This window comes from Contarinia nasturtii, unplaced genomic scaffold (assembly GCF_009176525.2).
Source record: "Contarinia nasturtii isolate CC-2019 unplaced genomic scaffold, AAFC_CNas_1.1 Cnas_scaffold_1037, whole genome shotgun sequence".
NCBI classification, from domain to species: Eukaryota; Metazoa; Arthropoda; class Insecta; order Diptera; family Cecidomyiidae; genus Contarinia; species Contarinia nasturtii.
In genome coordinates this window covers 2,566,854-2,592,571 of record NW_022198383.1, presented here as the reverse complement: position 1 = coordinate 2,592,571, position 25,718 = coordinate 2,566,854, and the positions used below count along the sequence as shown (strand labels likewise).

The 25,718-nt window shown below is 33.6% G+C and overlaps 2 protein-coding genes and 2 non-coding genes across 13 annotated transcripts; 1 reads left to right on the top strand and 3 right to left on the bottom strand.

Annotated features, from left to right (window-relative positions):
* Positions 1–91: 91 nt before the first annotated feature.
* Positions 92–21,578, bottom strand: LOC116343570 (MAP kinase-activating death domain protein). 10 transcript variants are annotated; one of them, XM_031771710.1, is made up of 28 exons: positions 21,258–21,578; positions 19,914–20,078; positions 17,131–17,483; positions 16,612–16,974; positions 15,247–15,497; positions 14,895–15,147; positions 14,723–14,829; positions 14,624–14,652; positions 14,186–14,218; positions 13,634–13,728; positions 12,484–13,564; positions 12,174–12,413; positions 11,895–11,960; positions 11,308–11,698; positions 10,646–11,223; positions 10,270–10,503; positions 9,864–10,007; positions 9,404–9,464; positions 9,286–9,331; positions 8,878–9,205; positions 8,534–8,806; positions 8,296–8,463; positions 5,868–5,876; positions 3,738–3,810; positions 3,620–3,666; positions 2,748–2,886; positions 2,354–2,626; positions 92–1,045 (listed from the first exon to the last, which is right to left on the bottom strand). In XM_031771710.1, exons 2-28 carry the CDS (start codon positions 20,028–20,030, stop codon positions 747–749), a joined length of 6,051 nt encoding a protein of 2,016 aa, XP_031627570.1. In that variant the 5' UTR covers positions 20,031–20,078; positions 21,258–21,578; the 3' UTR covers positions 92–746. The 10 variants fall into 10 exon arrangements, with proteins under 10 accessions (XP_031627570.1, XP_031627566.1, XP_031627571.1 ...); XM_031771706.1 differs by having other exon boundaries at positions 9,286–9,464; XM_031771711.1 differs by lacking the exon at positions 5,868–5,876.
* Positions 21,579–22,976: 1,398 nt separating this feature from the next.
* Trnay-gua lies at positions 22,977–23,064 on the top strand. The gene is given in 2 exon segments: positions 22,977–23,013; positions 23,029–23,064. It is a non-coding gene; the product is annotated as a tRNA-Tyr (tRNA).
* Positions 23,065–23,244: 180 nt separating this feature from the next.
* Positions 23,245–23,338, bottom strand: Trnay-gua. Its single transcript has 2 exons — positions 23,302–23,338; positions 23,245–23,280 (listed from the first exon to the last, which is right to left on the bottom strand). It is a non-coding gene; the product is annotated as a tRNA-Tyr (tRNA).
* Positions 23,339–23,811: 473 nt separating this feature from the next.
* LOC116343543 (transmembrane emp24 domain-containing protein eca) lies at positions 23,812–25,282 on the bottom strand. Its single transcript, XM_031771661.1, has 5 exons — positions 24,973–25,282; positions 24,821–24,880; positions 24,676–24,747; positions 24,379–24,614; positions 23,812–24,304 (listed from the first exon to the last, which is right to left on the bottom strand). The coding sequence occupies exons 1-5, from the start codon at positions 25,106–25,108 to the stop codon at positions 24,155–24,157; spliced, it is 654 nt and encodes a 217-aa protein (XP_031627521.1). The 5' UTR covers positions 25,109–25,282; the 3' UTR covers positions 23,812–24,154.
* Between the last annotated feature and the right edge of the window lie 436 nt (positions 25,283–25,718).

Below are 25,718 nucleotides of genomic sequence, written 5' to 3'. Positions count from 1 at the left end.
CAGAATTACATCGGTTTTGTGTACTTACATATTCCTAAATTGAGTGCAAACGAATAAAAGAAAATCAAAGCCATATGTTAGATTTGTTCCTGATTTTATTTGATATATTTTTTTTAATAATATTTTGAATAAACATATTTCAATTCAGATAACAATTTTAGATTCAATTTATGTGTATTTGTATATTCAGAAGTTGAGCACATTAAATGTGATGTTATAACTATAGTGGCCACAACTTCTTGCAGTCCTTTTCAAAATACATGTTTTCTCTCACTTGGTCGTTGCGTTGTTAGAAGAATCTGATTAACCAAACAACTATCTACTTCAAAGGAGCTCGCAAAATATTTGATTATTCTTTCCCCGTTGGGTTTGAAATCTGAATAAAAGCTGATGAAATGAAATTGGCAAAATAAATCACATTAACTGAAAATCCTCACTCTTTGAAAGTTTCGCTTAATTCACTTGACATATCTTATTCTAAATCATAATTTTCGTACTCTACGTTTATTGATACAACGTTTTATTGATAATAGTATTTATAATAACGCACCTTCATTCACCTGGAATAAATGTATACAGTATTACTTAAAGCTAAAACTATCGAATGCTAAAACAACAAAATTACTCAACCATGTAAATATATTGCTATTTATTTCTGTCTATTATTTAAATAGAATATTTTTATTGTATTTATTCTTCTTCTTCTACTCCTTCTTCGGTAAAACTTCAAGTGACAATTAAGCGCCTTAGTCTGACGATGATGATGGTCCACTTATTGAGCCGGATCGATGCAATGATGTGCGTGAGTTTTGTCGTTGTGGAATCACAAACTTTGGAGCCGGTTGCCGTGTACATTGCGGCTGTGGTATTGAATTGGCCGATGTTTGTCGTGCCAATGCTGGTCGATTCAATGGAGCGGATGTTGTTACTTGAATTGATGCGGACCGTATTGGTTGCGCAGGTACATTATTTCTTGGAGGAATGGCTGGCGGTGGCCCGCGTTGTGCTACCGACCCCTGTCTCGGTGGTATTTGTGGAAGTTTACCTTTGTGGAAGTAAGAAGAAAAACAAAACGAAAAAAATATATTGTTGGTGTATGTTTATTAACCTTTTTTTAACATTTCAGAGCACTTATGAGCACATTAAGTGATTTCGAATTTGATTCGGTACAATTTGAAGAATATGTGCAACCCACATTCTCAGCATTATTTCAGCTTTTGAGAGAAGCCACGGAGTGTGAAACAAAGATGTCAGTGTTAAATGTGATGTCAGTTGTGGTGGACAAAATGGGCGATAAATTAACAAATAATGCTGAAAGTCTGTGTCACTATTTACCAATGCTATGGAATGAAAGCCAAGATACATAGATATGCTACATTGCGCGATTCTAACCGCTTTGTCAAATGTCACTTATCACAAATTACTGTTTAAATTAGTTGAATAACGATTTTCGTTTAATAATAGCTAAAAATCATTGTTGCCATATCTGATATTCCACCGTTTCTTGCATCATTTTTGTACCCGGTTATCGCAATGAACACAGATAAAGAGGAACCCACACATATATGAACCGTTGAGAAACAAAGATATCTTCAGAAAAGTTGAGAAAAAATCTTCAACTTGAACTAGGATGTAAATCAAATGTCAACATTTAGGAGTTGAGAATTAGAGAACAACAATAAAATAATGAGAAACAAACTGCAACATAAGTTATGATGCAGTTTGTAATGAAATGTTTCACTGTTGCTCACTAATTTCGAACTTCTATTGGTTGCCCGAAATGTCAATTTTCTCACTATTCAATAGGTGTCACAAGGCAAGTTTATATGAAACTCTCGAAGACTCGGTATAGAGCACTCAATTTTTTTTCATTCTGATTTCACCAGGTGATACAGAAAATTGATAAGTATTTGTAAATCGAAGAAAAAAAATTTAATGATTTTATTTTTTTTATTTTTCGCGACTTTTAAAAATAATTAAACCATTTCTCGGTTTGCATCTGGTTTCGTATAATAAATATCAATTGAATTTTTTTTTTTTTTTTTTTTTGACAACATCAACGCTAAAGAATGATATACAGAGTCCCAAGCACTCAAATTGCACTGTTCGCCCGAGGCATTTACACCGTGCGTCAGCTAAAACACGAAACAGAATACGGAGCGAGATACGAAGAAAGTAGTATATTTGCATATATGCTTCGTGCCTTGCGTCTTGCGTATACGCACATCCACTACTTTCTTCGTGTGTCGCTCCGTATTCTGTTTCGTGTTTTCGTAACTGACGCACGGTGCGAATGCCCCGGGTGAACAATGCAAATTGAGTGCTTGGGGTTCGTTTCAGTTAAGAAGCTTACCTTTGGCTTGCTCTGCGGTGGTCGTTGACGATGATGTGGTCGTCGTTGTTTTTGAGGTGATGCTCGATGTTCGTTGGAGAATTGCTGAGGTTACATTTGATATGGATTGCGTTATGGAACTTTGTATTGTATTTGTTTGAGGCTGAACAGTTGAAACGGCTGTTGTCGGCCTTTGAGGTGCGATATTTACAATTTGTGGTTTCACTTGAGATTGTATAGTTTTAACCGGAACATTATTACTCGGTGCTGGCTGGGATGGTGGTTTATTTACAGCTGCGAAATTTAAATTTAGAGAAAAATCATATTTAAAAAAAATGTAAGGTTCCTTTTCGGGATTGCCAATGTCTTTGAACGTTATCTCAAACTAAAATTTCGAAAGCAAGAATTTGCTTACCAATTTGTGGTGATGGTATACTCGGAATTGGTTGCTTTGGTTGTTCGAATACTTTTTGTGGATTCAAAACTTTCTTCTGCTCAGGTCTGGCGGCAACCCACGAAAAGACGCACAGTACCGAATATGCAATTTGATCGGCCTTAATTCAAGAAAAATATTCAATCAATATTGGTGAAATTTAAATGTGAATACAACACGACACAAAAAAAATCCATTGTAAATGCAACGATTAAATGAACTTACAGAGAATAGAAAAATTGTGCACACAATTCATATATATAAAAAAAAACAAACGTATATACAACTAAAAATACAATACATCGAACAAAAGTGGTGGATGGTGTGTTTGTGTGTGTTTATGTGTTTGAGCGTGTGTGTGTGTGTTTGCTGGTCTTTGATGTTGAGTTTCTTGTTTTTCTGACAGAAAAATCATTTTATTTACAAAATAAAATCGTATTGAAATGTTGAATATCCATGATTTTGGTTTTATTATTTATTTGATCACATGCGAATTTAACATTTTACATATATTAACTAATAACAAAACAAATCAATTAAATTATAAATGAAAAACAAAATCACATGGCCTCAAGACTGTTTGCTATCAGTTTTTTGGTCAAGCAAATGGAAAAAATGCGATGAATGCTGAGTGCCATATCTGGTGCCTGAATTGATCATACGGCATTCGAACGTCACAAAATTGAAGAAAAAAACCACATTAATGAACATGATTTAAATAAAACGAAAAAAAGAGAACATATTCAATGACAAAATGGTTAAGCCAATCAAAAATTATGAACTACGTCTTTTTGACATGCATTTAAAGAATAAATAATAAAACATACGACGATTATCAAAACAAGACTACTTACCATTGACGACATGTATTTTCGTTGGATTAGCTGTTTGGTTTTTGGATCTGACGGAAATAAAATAATATTAATTTATGACGAAACCATATGGTCAATTGGTAACTCCCAAAAAACTTACTCGATTCTTCTAAAATGAAAATGCCACCCTTTTGAGTAAAACACCGCCGAATATTCTCCAATCGTACGAAAAACTGTGAAAAATTAATATTGGCATTTATTTTATTTGAACAAAACCACATTGAAAATGTCAAACCAAATGAAAATGAACAAAAAGAAACAATATCTAATCCTAACGGTATGCTTATGAGACTGAAATTTGTATATTTCAATGCAAACATTTTCTTAGCGTATAAAAATCGTTTGTTTCGTCGTTCAGAGGTGTGTTTTGATTTGAATGGGATTGGTTTTTTTTCTTCGTAATTAAATCAAGCAAATACAAAAGCCAAAGCAAAAAGTAACTCTTAACATTGACGGCACAAGTTTTTTTTTTTTGGCAATATTGTTGAAGAGTATTTTGTATTCGTTTACTGCTCATACACACACAGACAGACAGCCAAAGCTGATACTAAGTCAGATAAAGGATAATCGCATTTTACAAATTCCATATTTGTTATGTCATATGGGAAGCAATCAACACTACAATAACTACATGTGAAATTCATACATTCGCTAAAATCGAACTCAAAGCGAAACAGCTTTGTGCAGACAATTCAAATATGAAAAAAGCAAATAGCAAATTAAAAAAAATGTTAGCAGCTATTGATGGAAAGCAATGGAATTTGGCAATTGGCTAGGAACTAGGAAAATGGGCAAGCAAAAAAATGAAAATAAATTAGGTTGTTTCTTTAAGTGATTCAAATCAAATCTAAATACTTCGAGAATAACAAAATAATACAGTGTTAGCACTCATGAGATGGTCTTGAAAAGATTCAATTTTTTTTTTATTTCAATGGAAATTAAAAACCAAAATGTGTTTGCGGTGATAGTTGTTTTTTTTTACAATTCATTCGTTTTGAATGATAATCGATGGTCTCTTTCATATTTTTTAAAATATTTGTTCAAGTTTCTTGGCATTCATTTTTTTTTTGTTCAAAAATTGAAACCAAATTGGGCTTTTGAAAAGATTCTCAACGGAAAATTTGGGATATAATGGCCAAATAGTCTAAATATGTTCAGTGTACATGCAATCTATGCGCCTATTGCATTTCAACGGAAGCGCTTTTGATAAGCTAAATTGTGTTTGTTTTGTTGAAAATGTCAGCTACAAAGATAAAAATTAAATAAATCATAAAACAGTTGTTTGAAAAATGGTGATTTCTACGATATTATCTAATTCATTCAACGTTTTTTTTACAGTTTAATGCAAAACGGCAACTGTTTTTGAAAATGAAAATAAACAAACAAATAAATGTTTGGCAAAAACAAAGAGCAAACTCAAATTTGTTCACCGATTCGGAGTAGCAAAAATAATTAGAATTACCAACACAAGTCTAAGACTTCTATGTATTTTGTTTTTGTTTTCTATTGTTTTATACAATGTTTTGATCTTTTTGAGCTAATTTTGTGACTCAAATCATACAAGCAGCAGTGCTTTCGGTCCCATAAACCAGATACTAAATATCACACTTAAAATGAATGCGCTCTAAATTGATAAATCTAGTGAAAATAACCAAAGAAACAGGTAACCAAAAAAATAATCAATACAGAAATCTACAATGTGATTGATCATTGACTGTGTTGTTGTTGTTGTTTATTGAAATGCTAAGCAATGCTTCGATTTTTATACCTCCAAACAAAATTACATTACAATCATATCAAAGAATAAAGGAATATTTTAATTGTTCGCGAAATCGTAACAGTATTCGGTATTTGTTTGTGTACATGTGTCATGTGTGTGTATATATATGTGTGTGTGTGTGTGTGTGTTTGTGTGATACGTGTGATTCGTTTTCAATTTCGATCGATTGAGACGGCAATTTTGCTTGCAATCTTTTTTCGATCTCGAGTGAATGTGTGAGTGTGTTATAAGCGTGTCGAATCAAAAAAAAATATTATTATTATTTGGACAGGGTGGGACGAGCATAACTGTTAAATGTATATCGGGTTATTGTTATGATTTTTTTCTATTGTCATTTTGTGCGTTTAGTTTGTTAACTTCCTCTTGATTCAAAACAAACCGTTTGCCATTCTAACATCAACTAACTAAAACAAAATGAAAAATAATCAAGAAAAAAGTTTGTTGTAATACCTCGAAATCCTTTACGGACATAATTTTGTTTGTTTATTGTTTGTGAATATACGTTTTTGTGTAGCAAACGTACATCGGTAGAGGAGAACAACATGAAGATGACCAGTCCAATTTTATTTTTGAGTTTTTGTTCAATTTGTTTTTTTTTTTTCAAACATTTGTTTTGTGTGCGGTTTTTTTTAATCAAATCGAAGATTCAGCGGCAGCACATTTGGCACATTCAAATTAAAAATACACATATGAAATGTTAGTAATGATAAAGTATTTTTTTGCAAGACATAAAATTTGAAACATTTTCCAAATAAGTAAACTAACCAAAACGCAAATTAAAAATTGGAAATAAAAAGATATATTTTAAGTAACTATATTTTTTTTTTTTTTTCATTTTCAGTCTAACAATAAAATATTAAAATGAATCACATTTTGTTTGTTAAGTAAAAAAAAAGAACAAAATGATCACATTCATTTTCGTTAGTATTTAATGCTTTTCCAAGGACCATCTCAAAAGTTACTAAACAAATTGTTAAAAAGAATTGTAGCAAACAAAAAACCGAACGAAGAAATAAAAAAAAATGAGAAGAAAAGAACAAGGGGCGAATTTGTAAAATTATGAATTGAGAATTGATCGTTGTGAATAAAAGAAAAAAAACATTCGAATTTGTTAATTTTATGACCAATTTTAACTCAATTGAATACAATCCATAGCATAACCACTCACAAACACAGATTTGCACACAGTTTTTTCTTCTTCTTCTCTCATCAATTGATATGCGTTTTTAATGGTTTTTTTATACCGATTCGGTGATTTTTCGTGCTCATTTTTGTTAGTACACAAACAGACAAAACACCATTTGTTTTGTTTAATTTAAATCAATTTTATGCGATATATTATCATTAATTGCCGACATTTTTTTTAACTTGAATTTATTGAAATTATGACCAATTAATTGGTATTTTTGCCGCTTTCTTTCATTTAAACAAAACGAATTTAAAGAATTATGTAGAATTAATAATTTTTTGTTATGTAGAAATGAAATTAAAAAAATGAATAAAGTGAAGAAGTCGATGACATGCATTGACTGCATTACACTCTTTTCTTTAAGAATATGGGATGAAATTGTATACAATGTGCGAAAAAGTTATCGATTTACGACAAAAAAATGTATAAAATACCCATAGATATCGCTTTTTTTCATCTTTTGCTTGAATTTTCTAGCGAAATCTGTGAATATTTTTCACTTTTTTTGGATGTCAGTGTCGATAGAAATTTTCTGCGACTTGTAAAAAAGGAACGTATATGAAAAAAAAAATTAAAATAAAGCTGGATTAAAATTGGATAGATTTTTCACGGATAAAAAAAAATGAATAAAAATGTTCACGCATACAAACATCAAACACAATTGAAAATGGAGGAGAATTCATGATAAAAACGGCATAATGAAATGGCTCGTACAATAAATATGAAATATAGTTTGAAAATTTTATATTCTTAGCATTAATTGAAAAAAGAGCAAATAAAAAGGAGTTCATGAAAGAAACGAAAAAATGGAAAGAGTTGAGAAAACGAAAATGTTGGTATGTAAAAGTAGAGGATGCTTTGACATAACTGCTGATATGATAAAAAATAATTAGTAATTGATTTTATTATTATATATTCGATTCGAGTAATAATTATTATTGCGCGTTTTGTTCAACCATAACCAAAGAAAGATTAATATATTTTCATGCGTTTTTTTTTTGTTTCCTTTGTTTTAAGTGTATAATATTGAGAATGATTCTATTTAAACTAATTATTGGCTGGTTTTTGAACGAAATGTTCTCAATGTTTAGTTAAATTGGCTGCATTTTGTCATGCGTATAAGTAATTAGAATCGTTTTCGCATTTGAAGCATAAACAAAAGTGTGACTCGGACTAAAATAAAGAGATTAAATCCTAAAAAATCAAAACACAAACAACTAAAGGAAAACATCTAAACTGTAACTCTGTCTAAAGAGAAGGTCCTTGTTTCATTTCTATCATTCGGTTTTCTTTTCTTTTGTTTTTAGCCAACAAAAATAAAATGTGTCAATGATTGAAGGATTAAAATGTGATGGCATTCAAATTGACAGAGCGTTTTCAATCGTTGTGCACTGTCGCACGATGGATATCCAGAGGAAATCCATCAAAACAAACATCAATACCAACTGATTGAATTTTTTTTATTTGGAAATTGAAACTCTGTTTTTGTTTTAAATCATTGTTCTTGTTGTGTTTTCAATTAAAATGTCTCATACTGAAACGAAACCAAATCAAATTGAAACGAAATTCGGAAATGAAAAAACCTAATCTAATCATTCGACTAATAAAATTGCATTGTATTTATATAATATTTTTTTAAATTCTAAAATATTGGAATAAAATGTGGATTTTTAAACGATTTCGCCTTACCTTGCTATTTGCAAATAGCAAACCAACACCTTCAAGACAAACTTGTAATAGACCTCCTTCACCCGTTGCCAAATCTTGGACGGGAAATTCACCGCCCAACTGTTGACAATTTTCCGGAATTCCACGACGTTGCATTGACGCATTTATACAATAGTATAACTCTTTGCACTGTGAACAATCCCAAATGGTTTACAATTATTGTCAGCATCGACTTTCAATTGATCTCAATGATGTTTACCTTTCGTGTGTAGTATTTATGTAACTGTATTTGTTCGCCGTTTTTACGCCACAAACACAGAACTTTTGTTTTTGGTGAGAATGTCATATTTACGAGTCGTTCATACCACCATCGCTCAACGATGGCACCATTTACAGAACGAAGCACTAAACCATCATCACGGACTTCCATAAAACGTAATGGTCCGGTTGCATCAACGCCTTGATTTACGGTGAAACTCTGGCGATGCAACATACGGGAACCAAGCGGTTTGAGATCGATATCATTTCCACTCTGTTTATGGAATGAAATAAAAGAAAATTGAATGACATTTCTTGTCTGGCAACTATGTTCGGGGTACCTACCAAATTTGTAATTTGATCGAGCAGATCGTGTACTTCTTGCGAATACACTAAACCAATGTGACTTTTGCCCAATAAACGACGCACTTTTCGTTTAATTTCCTCTTTGTTAACATTCAACATGACAAGTTGAGCGGTGACATTGAACAACATCGTTGAAAGTAAACGATCTTCATCGTGCTCCAATCGTTTGCGCTCCGAATCGCTCAGTGATTTATAACGTTCCATCATTTCACTTGGGCCCTGATCCATTCCAATCATTTCACGCTCTTGACTCACCGCATCCAAAAAGGCGTCTTCCCAGAATTGCATCTGATCCCACAGATTCGATCTATTGCACAAAATTAAAAATAAGTGCGTCAATAAACAAAATAAGAGACGAATGAGAGATAATTTTCAAATGGTTTTTACCTTTCTTTTCCAAGCATTCCTTCGTAGAGATAAACACGTGGTGCATCTGGTGAGGGAGATGTTGAATTAATTAATTGACCACCAGTACAACGAAAACCAAGTGATAAATTTGATTTACCCGAAAAAATGCTGCTTGAGCGACTTTTGCTCTCCTTTGGCACATTCATGTGCTTTGGGTACTAAGAAAAATCAGATTGCAAATATGTTAGAAATATTTATGTAGTATTCAATGTCGTAGCTATAACCACTAATAGTTTGTCATGCAATCAAAGCTGTCACCTCATTGAACTGGTTATCGAACTAACTAAAAATAATAAGAAACTGTGCATGCTTTTTAAAATTCGTTGTATTTTTGATGTTTTGGTTTTTTTTTGTCATCCATTAAAATTTGAAACGATAAATTGGCCAAACGTTATACAATTTTGGTCTAACAGAAAATTAAGCTTCGAGGCATTTACAAGCGGTGGAATTTCGTTGTAATTTTTGTAATGCGACTAAACATCGATTTTAACTTGGAATTAAAAGCATTCAACTCCTAAAGACCGAAAGCGTCCTCAATGCTAACGTCCATCACTTACATTTTCGTATTCGGTATCGGAGACGGTCGAACGGCATGATATCGATGGTATCGATGATATGTGACCACCGCCGCCGCTGACTGCATGGGAAATTTGTGCATCGCTTGCAACAGATAATACTCCAGATGAACCATGCACCGTGGCCTATTGGCATTTAAACAACACATTTATAACACAAAACATTCAATAATCTCAATTGTGATGCACCACTCAATATTCAAAAGCCAATCGAATCAATGTTTTTTTTTTTCAGTTTTTTTAAATCAAAATTTTTATATCGAAATGTATTTTTGAAATGAAAATCAAATACGACGTTCAAACGTGAATTTTTTGTTTTAGCCAAACAATTATAATTTCCAATAAATTTATTCACAACTGATTTTGCAATGGTAATTTCAATACTTACATCTGATTCGAATGACGTGAGTTTGCTCATTATCATGTTTCGTTTTTGCGACAACATATCCTTGAACATGTCTGACGTAGATTGCTTTTGGTCTTGGGCTTCTTCGTGCAACGGAATACGGCGATTCATTGCCGAATCGGTCAACAATGAATTTTTGCGAGACAAATCGTTCCGTTGACTTTCGGGGCTTTGCGGTGAATGCAGATTTTCATGGCTTCCCAACGGACTGACAGTCTAAATTAGAAATTGAAAAATTTTATCATTTTATTCAGGTGCGGCAATTAAAAAATATATTGTTATAAGTGCCCGCCCTTCTCCGGTACCAACAACAGCCCTGATTAAGAAACGGATTTTAATAAAAATCTCCATCATTCACCTGACTCGATAGCAATGACGTTGATGCATGTTCGCTTCCTTCAGCCAGATCCTTGCTCCAATAGTGAGTGTGAGCGATTTCCATGACTTGAAACACTGAAGCCATGCCACCCAAGCCGAAATTAGCATAAGTCACCTCCAAACCGTGTGACAAAGCTTGCAAGCACTTGAGCATTCCACGCCACACTGGTTTCGGTATACACACATCATCGATATGATCATCGGGTGCAATTTTCTTATCGAGTGTTCGATTCAATTTGCTCAACACCAACATTCGATATGATTCATCTTCCATTAATTTTCTTAATCGATTCAATTTCAACCATCCAACACCTTCGCCCATTAACACTTGGGCACATACATCTTTCAAAAATGCTTGATTCTCCGAATTGCTTGACGATCGCTCCGCATTTTGTTGACGCTGAAGTTCTTCTTGTGTCTGTTTTGGTCCAGCATGTTTAATTAATGGAGTGCGCTCCACCAATGCCTTACGACCAGGAAACGAATCAAAAGGCAACAATTTTTCTTTTGTACTCTTTTGTTGTTGCTGTTGATTCGAATTTTTCTGGTTGTTTTGTTCTATAAGAAGACGAAACAATATTCAGATTAGACGTGTAATTTACTAAATAAATACAGTTAAGAAGAAGTCGAGTGGTAACTTACTTTTTCCGAATAAATCAGAAAACATAGAAGACGTCGATGAAGCGATTCCATTAATTTCACTGCTAAACGTTGAGAAGAAGTCACGACCACCAGAATGTGCGACAAGCGCATTACCGGTTGGTTGTGATTGTTGATGATGCTGTTGTTGTTGATGGTGTTGCATCGACGAAGGTGGTGAATATTGTTTTTGCGATTGAGCGTTATTCTCTCCTTTCATAAGACCTTTCTTTGTGGCTGCTTCTTTGGCCGTTTTCGTTAAATCGCCAATCGTCGATTTACCCACGTACGTCAAGTCTTCAAATGTATTTTTGCTTGCATCTGCTGCATGCTTCGACGCTTGTAACGCCTGTTTCGATGCATCTTCAGCCGCTTTCTTGGCTTGCAACGTTAACTAAAACAAATAATACAATCGAAAATCAGTGTCAAGAAACAAAAAACGGTAGTTTTTGTTATTAAAGCATAAAATAAATGTATAAGCCAACTTATAATTGTAACTACGATTAAGGAATGGGAGTTAAACATGCAATCAAAAATGCAATGTGCCTGGTTTAAAGTCGAGTGTGTTCGAATACTTTGAGTGTACAAACCTGCTCAAATGGAGCCAACAATTTTGCTTCTTCTTCAACAAACTTTTCCTTGGCTTGAGTTTTTAACTGTACAATAAAATGTCATGGTCATTTTGAGGGTCACAAATTGTTGATAGATTTGACGGAAATATATGGGACACACACAGATAGAGACGTATACAATATAATATCGGATTGATTTGGGTATCAATATTATGCTTCAACACATTTACACACATTTATGGGAATATGTTTAAGCATTCAACGAACGAAAACAAAAATGGTTAAAAATGCACTTACTTTGTCAACATGAGCCAATAGTCCATCTTGGCTACTTTGCCGCTTGGTTTCTTTAACCAATTCCTTGGCCTGTGTTGCAAACTGTTCAAAAAGCGATCCTTGTGAACTTTGACGATTCGAACTGGCTGAACCTAATGAAGGGTGTGGACTTCCTACGCTACCCGACCCCGAACTAGATGTTCGTGCCAATACATTGCCAACACTTGGTTGACGCGTTAATGATGAACTCAACGGTGAAATCTACAATTAAAAATGCCAAGCAATCAAGCCACCTATATTCATCAAGCCAAATGAGGATAAAACCACTTACCGGTTTTGGAGGCATTCGTCCTTTCTTATCCAAGCTTTCATTTGACGCAGTCTCTTTGGGTGATGGTAACATAGTTTTTGTTGTTACTGTTGAATTTGAATCGGATTCATTTTCAAAGCTGCTGGCTCCAGTTGGTGCCATTGCCAAAATATTATCACGACTTGGTTCTGCTTCGCTTATATCTTTTGTTTGGGTGGCAAAGTCAAAATCCGAGTCTTGATTTAAACTTAGTGAATTATCTGATTCACTCGAAGAGTCATCTGATTGTGGGGAATGGGGTCGAGAATCATTTGTTTCACCGCGTGGTTCCATGCCTTCTGGAAAACGTAATGAACTTGGTGGTCTGTACACCAGTTTTGTATCTAAATTCGATGATAGTGTTTGCGGATGATAATGTTGATGTGAATGCGAGCCATAAATATCACTAATGCTGGGCGATAAATCGGATGATTGCATTTCAGAAACGAAATCACTTAACGATGAATACGATGAACTTGTACTTTCCGCACCCTCTGAATCCGAACCACTTTCATCGGTTGGTTGATTCTCTAATTGTTGTAAGTTTTTCAGTGCTGTATTTATTGAGCTATTATCATCCCATACTGAAAATCTTATTGGTGTCAATACGTGAGCAAACCATTTCGATTTGTCACCAATTTGCGTGGGATCAAGTAAACCAGTTTGTACTCTAAGGAATGCAACATTTGTGGGTGTCAATGACCATTCAGCTAAAAATTCAACCGCCTGTGTACGAGCAAATCGATTCAGAAAATTCGAAGCTCTTGGCCGGGATCGCAAAAAACTGTTTATTTGAAATGCAACCACCGGGCGTGGATACAATCTCAAAGTGCGAGTATGCTCGGTAAAATTGGCCAGGGTATTTTGAGAGTTGAAAAATCGGACCATGGCAACACGCGTCGCTACGTCGACCGAATCAACGTCACTGCCATAAATGAAGGGGTTCATTGATGGTGGCAGTTGATTGGCCGGACTCAGGATTCGAGGAGTTCCTTGCGATGATATCGATGGACGCTGACTCGAGTTATTTGATGCGAGCCCCTCTTGTATTGATAATCGAGGGCTGTGAAAAATATTAAGGATATTAAATTAACAAAAATGTTTGGAATAGGAAAAAATCGCATTGTCTCACCTCAAGATCTGCGGTGACACCAAACTATCTCTGGCCGAAGTCATAATTGGTGCAGCAAATGCATTTTGATTGTTCGGCGACATCGAACTTAATGCCTAAAAATGCAATTTATATTTACCAAATCGAAAACGAAATATTTCTAGAAACTTTGAAAAAGCTAACGGACTAAATAAAAAGTGGAAAAAGGGCAAAAGATAATTATTATTGTGAAAAGGTTGCTTGAAAAGAAAGTGGATAAAACGCAAACAAAAAATTTCACGAAAAAAGCAATAAACGGATTTGATATAATGCACAGAACTTCTTCATTCATCACAAAAAAATGATTTTTTTTAAAAGAACACGTGCATTCCGAATCGATGGAAGAAGTAATGACGCACATTTTTGTTTCTTTAGAATGGTTTCAAAATCAATAGTCTTATGCTTGAATCAAGAAGCTTGATTTCGTTAAACTGAATTGGTAGATGAAACAAAAATGTGAGCCATTGTTTCCGAAAACAAATTTTATCTACAACTTAAGGCTAAAAGGATTATGTAAAGCAATTGAATATTTACACCCGCTCCAGCATGATCCATTAGCTGCAAAGCCTGGCATGATTGATTTTTTTTTTGTTTTCAAAATGTAATCACATCAATAAATGAAAGAAAATAGAAGAAGAGAGAAAGAAAAAAATAGAGAAGAACAAGACGAAAGATAAGTTGAAAGAGAAACCACATCAAAGCCAATATCAAATGTTGCGTTTGAAAATGCGAAACGAAAAAAGGTGTAAAGCTTGCAAAAATGGTGAGAATAAAAAAAAATTAATAACATCGCTTCACTTTAGAGAAAATTGAAACGCAAAATGTATATTCATAATAACTCCACGTTTATATTAGAATAAACAAGGCATTTCCGTTGAATCACATTGAATAGAAGAGAATTGTATTGATAAATTGTTGATAAATTCAGACACAGTGATGCATATAATGAGCTTCAAGACACAAAATGGTTACCTGTTTCAGATGATTCTTCAAAATGGTACCTATAATAAAAATAATGTTTAGTGTTTGCTGCATATCGGAGTTCAAAAGAAATGAAAAATATTTACAAACCTTCTGGCTCGGGCAGCAAAGGGATTTGTGAAATTTCTTCATTTGTTCCGGTCGGCGGCGAAAGTTTATTCGAATCGAGATCAACCAGCCAAATGTCATCGGGCAATCTAATGGACAAATGAATCAGCTCAGACAGGCACAAAAAATCGGCTCTAAAACTTCGTATACGTACCTGAAATTCTTTTTGTACATAAGAAATGATGCGGGAATGCCAATTACAAATGGTGTTGGAGCCAACAGCAATTGTTCGGCACAGGACATACAAGTAGGTAACAACGGAATGACCGGAAACATGTACTCAAGTGGATAGATCATTGTTACGAATGATATGACAGACATTGATAACGCATTATAGTCTCTTGATTGAAATAAAACCTTATTCTCGAGCAGAATCAACGTGAGGATTTTTAAACATGTATCAACACCTATAAGAAAAGACCGCAAATTAATTCGCTTGTCCGCATTTTCAATTTAGTTTTCTTTTTTTGCAGAATTTTATCTTTTCTCTGCCGAAAATTACTTACCAAGCAACTCGAGCGGCAGATGAAGCGGAAAATCGACTAATGAAAAACGAGTGTGATCAGGCAAAGCAAATAAGAGTGAATCATGTATGCTAGATGATAAAAGTTCGCATTCAATGCGGGTCGAGCCTGGCACCGGCACCGGTGCTGATAACAGTCTTAAAATCCACGTCTCAATTTCTTTGACATCGTGCAATGCTATTGACGGTGTATGATCCGTTGACTGGCTGCTTAATATCGACCAAATATTCTCTCTGTAAACAAAGGAATGAAGCAGATTATGCGTTATTCACCACAAAATACCGATTTATCTCAAATATAGGCCTCCATAAAACGGCATTACATTTTCTTATTTAGTTATACGAAGTAGGAAGTGGTGTACGCCACAGTGGCGAACCGGATGCTATGCTACTACTTTTTTCTATTTTTTTTTTGTACAGAGCAGAATATTACATTTTACAACCGCAATATATTGATTATTTTATGCACAAAAACTTTATTCATTCGATTATAAAAATATAAGCCCCCATAATGTTCTTCAACTCATAATAAATTGAGTTAGAGCTTGAATATAAAACTTTTTTGAGCAAAAAATGCTTTTCTGTGTTATATGCAGATTGGCGTCGTTGGAAAGTTGGTTCCAATGAAGATGATTTTCTATGTCGCGGATAAAAATATATTATGTTGATAAAGTGAAAATACAAGCATCGTAAAAGAAAAAAAAACACTTTCGTCAATGTTTTCTTTCCCTTAACTTCGACGTGATAGAATGTTTACCTTTAATTCTCAAGAAACCCACTATTATGTTTTGCTTTGTCCCTTTTTCTTGTACTTAATTCTCTGTAATGTAAAAATTGTACAGGATTTTTTCCTCTTTCTCTCTCTCTCTCTTTCTCGCGCTTCGTACAACTTTTTCACAGAAATCATATTTTATTTAGGTGTAGGCCCGAAGGAGAAATTATGTCAGTATGTTTATGCTTTTGCAGTAAAATTGTTTAATAGAATGCGGACAAATTTAATGTTGTTCACAGTATCGCGTTCATTTTGTTTTTGTTGCGTGTTGTAATGAATTAAAGGTAAATGTAAATTGGATATTAATTGAAGCAACAGGTTGGAATAGCGTTTTAATAAGAAATGTAAACCAGTTCATGTTGGATGGATAAAAAAAAACCTAATCAAGCAACCGATGTGCAGTAAACTTAATATTTATGTGGTTTCTCTATATGAGTTTGAAAAAGAACGATTTGTTTCATTATTTGATGGAATTTATTTATATTATGTGTTCCCAATAGGTATATCATCACGTTCTAATTAGATTTAATCGATTTTGTTTCCATATTTTGTTGATTATAGACATTTACAACATACCTGGGACTTTGTCGCGATGCACCGACACTCTTGGGACTGGCAGCTTCGTTGCATGCATCGATCAACTTCTTTAGGATAAACAAACATTCACGAAATGTACTGAAGAATGGATGATGAGACAAGAGGCACAACGAAGTTAAGGAATGATTTCGTATTTTGGTTCGTCGTCGCGATGAACGTGGCGATGGTGAATGGTCCGATTCGGAATCGGCACTTGGCGCTGTGATTCCCAATCGAGGCGTTTGATGTAATGGCGCATACGTGCCAGGGGCATGATGTCGATTTGATAATGTATCCGAATCACGTCGGCTACTTGAACAATCACGGTCTGAATCACTTGGTGCTATATTACTCCTGTAGTCGCTGGAAGATAATTTTAAATTCCATTGCTAAATAAATATTTTCTGTCCACAAATTGATCAATTTGTTTTCGAAATTAATTTTCGAGATAGCACACACACACAAAATCGTTGATGCGTGAAAAGAAGAAAATTCGAAGAATGCGATAAAAATACTTGCCTGGAAAATGCTGAATCGGAACTTTTTTCCATGCTTTTGCGCCAACTTTCACGGCGCAACGCAGAATTTCTTGCTCTTTTCGCCAGTGTACTGCTCGCTGCGCTTTGAGGACCATGACCACCAATGTATCGTTCGACCGGTCGATAAAAATTCACACAAACACCGTATCTTGTTTTACCCGAGTCCTTATCGGTTAATGTGAACACAAAGCTTGTTGCTTCACGAATAGCTGTACCAGTTCGACGAGGACCGACCGACATACATCCCTCAGGTTGACAAAAATACACCATATCCAATGGCATCGGAAAATCAGCATGGTCGTATGGCGGATAACGACGCAAGAGCTCCGGTATCTACTCGATTTTTATGAGAAAGAAAAACAAAACACCAAAAGTCAATAAAAGTCATAGTGTTTCATTACATTTGCCATTTCTTTAAATTAACATTCAAGTTTTAATTCGATTTATGGAGAAAAACTTTAGATTTTTCTTTTTCATTATCTCTCTGTCTCACTAGAGCATTATCTTCTTCTTAATAAGAACTTCTTATATAATCACAAATGAAACATAATCAACTAGTGTACTTTTTGTGATTTATGCAGTAAAGTTCACATCGAAAGGCTATATTTCTCATGTAATACAATAAACTTAAACAAGCAAATGGAGTTTCCAAACAAGGTTAAATAAGCAAATAAGACAAAACAAACAAGGATCATCTTTGCCCTTTGCATCCACTTTTTTTGTTTTTGGAACGTTTGAATAATAATGCGTTAGGAGAAACCCGCTTAAGCTTATCGAATGAAACACAATAATCCAATTCCAATTATTAATAAATTTGATTACATTTTGTGACCATCAAAATCATTAGTCCCTCGAGATCCAACCGTATTAAATTGTTCTCTAAGGTTTCACTTTCATGCTTTCGATGGAAAACCTACAACATGTTCGCATTGAACTCAATTCTGATAAATTTAGCGAATATAAAAGATACACTATACTATATGTGTATACCCATCGACTTTTTCCATCGATTGAAAAAAATAAGAAGATTTATTTTCTATGACAGTAACAACCAATTTCACCATCGGATCTTAAAAGAATTCCTTTTCAATGTATTCTATTGACTTTTCTCAACACATTTTGCCAATATATTTTGAGCAGGTTTTTTGCATTACAAATGGATTGGCGTGAAATGACAAATGAAACAGCTGAAAGCACCACCATTTAGAAATTCCCATGCAAATCATGAGACGTGACTTCGTTTTTATTGCTTTATTTTCCTTCCATTTGTTCTTTTTGTGAAACGATGAGCAAATGAACATTTACATATTGCATTCATGCCATTTTGGTACGCAAATGTTCTCAATGAGAACTTCCCATGGAATTGAAAAGTTAAGTAATTCAAATACTTTCTTTGAATTCTTGAGATGGAAAAAGAAACTTCACATTTTCAGCTCTTGCTGAATTATTCGTTTTGATTACACATTTCGACCCAAAGTTAATATTTGAACAACATTGACGTTAATTATGAAAAATTATCGTCGAATAGTGATATTAATTAACCGTAATAATTATAGCGAACTTTAATTAAAATGGAGTAAAGTTCATAATCGTTCGACGTGACTCGGTCGCATCGTAATTATCAATTTTTCATGTAAAACAGAGAGTTTTTCTACAGTCGATTTTTATGCGAGTAAAGTTGGAATTTAATAGTGTAGAAAGAACTGAAGGAGTGAAAAGTCATTTTACTTCTGATCGAATTTATTTCAATTTGTTTCCCTATTGCGATTAGACAGCATATATTGGAAATGGCGTAAGTGTGAGTAGTAATTTTTATTGCAAATATCGATTTGAAATCATTCTTGAGTGCATTCATCTAAGCAAAAAAAAGGCCAAACGAAAATGCAGACAATCAATGAAAGCTGTTAAACAAAGCTATTGTCATTCGATAGATGGAAGTTTTCCTTTGCTTATTAAATTACAAATTGTTGTTCATTCAACGAGAATAGCATAGATTGTCAATTGAATTTTATATCATTTGCGCATTTTTCTTCGAATGGAGAGTTCATGGCGTTTCCAAGCCGGGGTCTGTATTGAATGATTGGATGGCATTGTTAAGATTTTAACTTTCTGATTAACGCTTACGCAAAACCTTCACAGTATAATTGATGACAATATATTTTATTATGTGCGAATAAACCTACGCAAGAGCTTTTTCCAGTTAATTAGCTGCTTCAGACTTAGCTACAAGAAACATGCCATTCATATAACTCGTATTTCTGATTTGGGACTGAGTCGACCATATTTTCAACCGTCGCCGCTTTTTTATCGGTCGCACTGACACTCTCATTCTCATTTAAGACTGCTATCGCGAAACATGAAGCGTAAAATTGTGGAAATAGAACTGTGTATCATATTTCTGTACGTCAAAGTGTACATGGATCAAATCGTAATCAATTAAAAGGGCAGCGTTTTACTTGGTATTTGGTCATTGGATAGCTATTTTTAGATTTTAATTGTGGACGTTGTTCGAGACGAATTTAGCGTTAAAAAAAATACTTAAAACATGTGATTGAAAGGTATGACATTTAAAAAAAGCTGACGATAATGATAAATAAATAATAAGATTTTCTATGTTTTTCATCGAAATCTTCAACTGTTACTGGAAACCTGATTAATCGAATCTCAAATGAGTGTAATTATAATTTATTGAAAAAGCGATGAAAAATCAATTCACTTCCACTGATTTCTTATGAAATATATCTTATGATTTTCTGTTATTACCTGAACTGGTGGATTTTGTCCATTGCCTGAATGTTTGATGTTTGTGGATCGTGAACCAACAATAGCCAAATAGTCGATAAGACGAGGACACAACGATTGTCTCTGTTGTTCAGCCATTTTTAGCTCTCTCACTTACAACTAACGTTTTTAATTAATTTGATTAATCTGTGGTAAAAAATAAGAAAAATTAACATTAATTGATGGAAAAAATTATAAAACGGTTACCAACTCGTTTGTGTGGGCCCGCATTACAAAAAAAAATAACACCACATTTGCATAACCATTTCTGTGGGCGATAGATATTGTCAGCATGTAATATTCTGATAAAACTGCGACAAGTGGTTGCGTTCTATTTTCAATTGGAAAAATCAATTTTAAGCCCTTATGCGAATCCAACAAAATAATAATGCCATTAAATTTGTCTACGGCTTTAGCTGATAAAATAGGTCAAGAGTCAAATTACACAATACATTCAATCGCTAGTTGTATCATGGGCTCTTGGCTTAGTGATGTCATTTCTGCCATAAAAAACATTTCTTAACGTCCAACTGAACATAAGCCAAAATTGATTATTGACTCCAATAGACTAGCACACTGGATTTTTGCAAGGATTTAGAAGAATCAAACGAATGACTTATTTGAAAAGTCTCAAAGAACATTTTATTATAAATCTCTTTTTCTTATGGATAAAAAAAATCTAAAATATTCTGCAATCTCGTCATTTAACATTGGACGTCATTTCATTCGTCGCTCCTTCTTCTTCAAATCTCATGATGCGAATGAATTATGTACGAATTGGTTCGCTACAGTGAACAACGATGCAAAAAAAAAAACACTCACACACAATTCGTATAGCATTGAATGTAATAAAATCCTTTTGTGCTTTGTGACAAGGTCATTAAGTTGTATCACACAGAAAAATCGATTGAAGTGTTGAGAGAAAAGGGTGGCTATCATTCCGTATCACTAAATGAATGAGCTAAAAATAACAATCACGTAGACAATTAAATTGCATAAACATTTCGTTCACATGCATTTCATCAAAATAAAGCAATACACTTGAGGGTCAGGAATATTACGATGGTCACAAGTGATTCATAACGAATTCGAAGAAAGCCAAAATGGCGTGCGTCTATGGAAAAGCACTATAAACCTCACTACAACCAAATTGTCAGAAATATACTATTTTTACTCTGTTTTTCTTCCATTTGCTCACTGTTTTCGACATTTTTTCGATTTTGACATACATTTGAAATTCTATACCGTGAAAGTGGCATGAAAATTGAACTTTTTTCGAGAAAATCATATATAGACAATTTATTGATTTTTCATCACCAAATTTACCTCACTTTTGGTTGCACAATAGACTTCTACATTTTATTTCGTAAATTTATCGAACTTATAACACTCACTTTTTGTATTTTTACTAAATTTAATTAAAGCTATTCATTGAATTTTCATTTTATTCACAAAATGTTGAATCGATATGATTTTTCGAACAAAAAATATGCTTTGCTTATATATTACTTCGTCTTTCTTTTTCTACGCACGCACTGTATGGATTTTTTATGATGTGGAATATTTGACATGGACTAGATATGGCTTTTTCCTATGCGTCTTTTTAGGTGCGAACGATACTAAGTCCAATGTTCGACTGATAAAAATTCCAACACAATGAATGTATTATATGGTTTTCGGAAATTGTATGTCTTTTCTTATCCGCGCCTGGAAAATATCCACAATGAATTCCTCTTTCTGTACTCACTCATTTCCCCTGAAAAAAAGCATTTGTCGTAACATGTGCACGCTTCAAATTCAAATTCACTGTGCGTCGGCGCGCTGCCAATGTGTCAAGTTTACGATTCGAGTGCTTATCATTGTTATAGTCGCTTCACATGCCAATAATTGGCTTTTGATAAGACTCAGCCGTTTCATAGAGCATGAATGCCCTTGTTTTTTTTGCACATATTTTTAATTGCTTCATTTCTTTGACTTTATTTTTTGGTCGAATTTTGCAAAAAGGTGCTTATTTAGATCAAATATATGGAATTCTATAGAATTCTACATTTGAATATATATTTGACTATTAAAACTATTTTTAGATTTTGAATATTTACAACCTGTAGATTTTTACTTTGTACAGGTTTCAAATTTTGCTAGATTAATTCATCTGATAAAATAGTCAATTTGAAGCCATTCTTCTTTTTCTTTTAAGAAAACAGTTTGTTCAAGATCCAAATATGGAAATTGCACTTCGATTATTTCTTCACTTTGGTGACAATAAATCCCTTTTCGTTATTGTGATAATTAAAGTCGTAAATATCAGTATTTCCAACAATATGTGTATTGTTTTGCATATTGACACATTTTTTGTGCACAAAATTGCAAGCAATATGATTTTTTTCTTTTGCATAAAAACTGAAAGTAATTTTGGAAACGAAATATGCTTAATTGCCATTTTATTAAAGTAATTGCCGAATTCGATATCTTGATACATCTCCACTTGAATTTGGACAAGGCAAATTGAATACGAGTGGAGACGCCATTTCAACAAAGAGCATATACCTGTTACTTGTTGGACTCTCTTAATAATATTATAAAGAGACGGTGCAATCTCATTTCTATTTTGTTAGAAACAAGTATAATGCCCTGCCAAATCAGTTTTTTTTTCAATTCAATAGTACTGGAGATAACAATTTAAATGAAATCATATGCATGTTTAGATTGATAAGAAAAAACTGGTTCGCCTTCAATTAAGTTTTCATAATTTTTTCGATATCGTCTGATCTTCAAGAAATGAATAACAATAAAATAGTTTATTTGTATCAATTTTCTACAAAAAGTCTACGTAAAATGGCATTTCACAATTCGAAGGTTGCTGTACACATAAATTCATGGTACATGTATATGAATTTTTGCCACGGTACATTGAATTTGTGAAAGTAAAGTTGTTGCGCAATTTACCGTAACTACAAATCAGCTCCAATGCATTTTACAACCAACATTTAAATTTTGTCTCGTACTTTGCCTTTGAATTGGAAAATTATCACTCTTAACTCACAACCTTCGGTAGCTCAGTTGGTAGAGCAGTGGACTGTAGTGGCATAGCATTGAAATCCATTTGTCATCGGTTCGATTCCGATTCGAAGGAAACTTAATTTTTTATTTTTTGCATCAACTTTTTTCCAATTTTTTTTTTTTTCATATTTTAGTCGATTTTATAAATATTTTTTTTTATTTGGAAAAAAAAATTAAGAAATGAAAGAAGCAATGAAAACTATAATAAATAAAAACAAAAAATTCAATTAAAAAAAGCAAAAAAAATTTGGTTTCCTTCGAATCGGAATCGAACCGATGACAAATGGATTTCGATTAGATCGTTATACCTCTACAGTCCACTGCTCTACCAACTGAGCTACCGAAGGTTGTGAGTGATGAAGCACCCAATTACAATATGAATTAAGACCGTAAGTTTGTAGAAGTGAAAGTTGACTCAATACTTTGAGTCGTAATTACTTCAACTTAATTTATTTTGAAAGTTTTTCACGTGAATTTCGTTCAGAAATTCTACATTCTACATATCTTTTATTCATACTGAACACATTTTGTCTTTAAAATGCAATAAAACAACAACCTTTTAAACAATTGTTCAAACAAAGACAGCAACTGCCACAATTCAGTTGGTTGCGCAAGTGTTTTTCAAGCGTCAAGCGTTGTGAAATGTAAAACGAAACTCTCGTTAGCAATTCATGGTTTTTAAATACGCAATTAAGATTTTTACAGGACTTTTTTGTGGACTTTGAATGAAATTCATCATAATTCATTTTATTCGTATGATTTTTACCAAAATATGTAGTACCTTTCATTAAAAATATAGAAAAATGTAAAAAAGCAGCAATTCATATGCATCGAATTGTATCAATGCGATCAAAAACTTTCATCTTTATTCACTTCTCCATAAATTACAAGTTCAAACTTTTTTAAATGTTATTTTCGCTCCACTCTCTCCTTCTATTTAAATTCATCCATTCGTACAACTATTTAAACTAAAAAAAATCCATAATTAAACTGCCACGAGGTAAAATGATAAGCCAAAAATGTACCAAAGGTTTGGTTAATGACGGAAGCGAAATAGAAATTGAATTTTAAATTTTGGTAGAAAAATTTGTATCGAATGGAACATAAGATCACAAAATATTTGCAATTTACGCAATGTAAAAAACGTCGTACATTTTTGTGAATTAAACTAATTTTTTCGTTTCGAAGAATGTCTTGAGATGGCGCATTTGCCAGAAACCCATGGCGACTAGAACGATTACTTGAGCCAATGACCACCACAATACTCGTTTGTTTGTACTCTCGCTCGTTTGACGGAAACGCTCTTCGCGATACTACAATAACCAAAAGGAAAGAAAAATAATTCATGATTAGATTTGGTTGGAAAATGACCAAATGAAATGCATACCCGTTGATAGTTCTGTTCTTTGGTAATTTGGTCCACTTGGTTGAGTAATTGACGAATACGTAGTTGCAATTCGGTGAGTTTTTCCTTTTGTGCAACTTGAGCATAGTCGACAGCATGTTCGCCAACTTGGATATCAAAATGAACACGCAATTGGGATCCACTAAACCATTGCGATGTGTTCGAGTACAGACAAATTACATGCTCACCGGGTGTGTGAGATGTGAATGGAAATTTGCCTAAAAAAACAAACAATTGACATTAATGAGTGCCACGCACAATACAACATTTTTGACATACCTTCTGCACTATATACACGAGACAAAATTTCTTTATCGTCTGGGTCTTTCACTTCAACGTGCATTCCGATTCCTAATCAAAATGAAAACAACAACAAATAAATCAATTGTCTTCCAACAACTGCAGCTACTCAATATATATTTACCCAAAGTTGGTGGTGCAAAGCCGCCCGAACGCGTATCATATAACTCGATTTTATAATGAGCTGTCAAACAAATAAAAAAAAATCAATTGGGTTCTTTTTTTCCGTTGCTTAGTCTGAAATGAATTTCAAATGAAAAAAAAATGAGAACTTACTTGTCACCATCGTATCTGAAGGCACTTCTTCTATAAAGCATTTTCTTTCTCCTTCGGCCAAATGGAAATACAAACCGGTCACATAGTTAAGCATAAAAGTAAAAATAACTAACGAATAAAGTGGATTCCAATGCATATTGCGCGATGTTATTTTAATTTGGAAATGTTAAATGTAAATTGAAATTATTTTTTGCAAGTTTTTTGATGACGCGAAGCGTTCTGATACAGAATCGAATCGATTAAATCGAAGTATTATTTGCCTTTTGATTCTACGATTATACGACACGTCAACGTCAAATGCTATTGGGAGAGTGTTACCACAGTAAACGTTGCCACTCGCCTAATCGATGTCAGGCGATAGACATAACGGTTGGTTTACACAGTGAGCTATGAACAGTTTCTGGTGATTTTGACGATTTTACGTCTTAAAAAGACTGGAATTTAACGTTTGATCACTTTTTCAAGATGATTTCAAACCATCAACAACATTTTAAACCATTGATATTCATGAAATTGGCCATAAATCGATGAATTTCATCAATTTTTTGTGTAATTTGACAAGTACATCCAATTGGAACGCACACACAACCATACGAATGGCATAGACATTGGGAAATCATACAGAGCTACAGCTGATTTCTTGCTTTATGCCATTGGATTGTATTGGACTTGGAAAGTGTGTATGTGTTAATGATGCATGTGCTCAATCGTGTATCGTAAATGGAGAATCATGCACTACTACACAC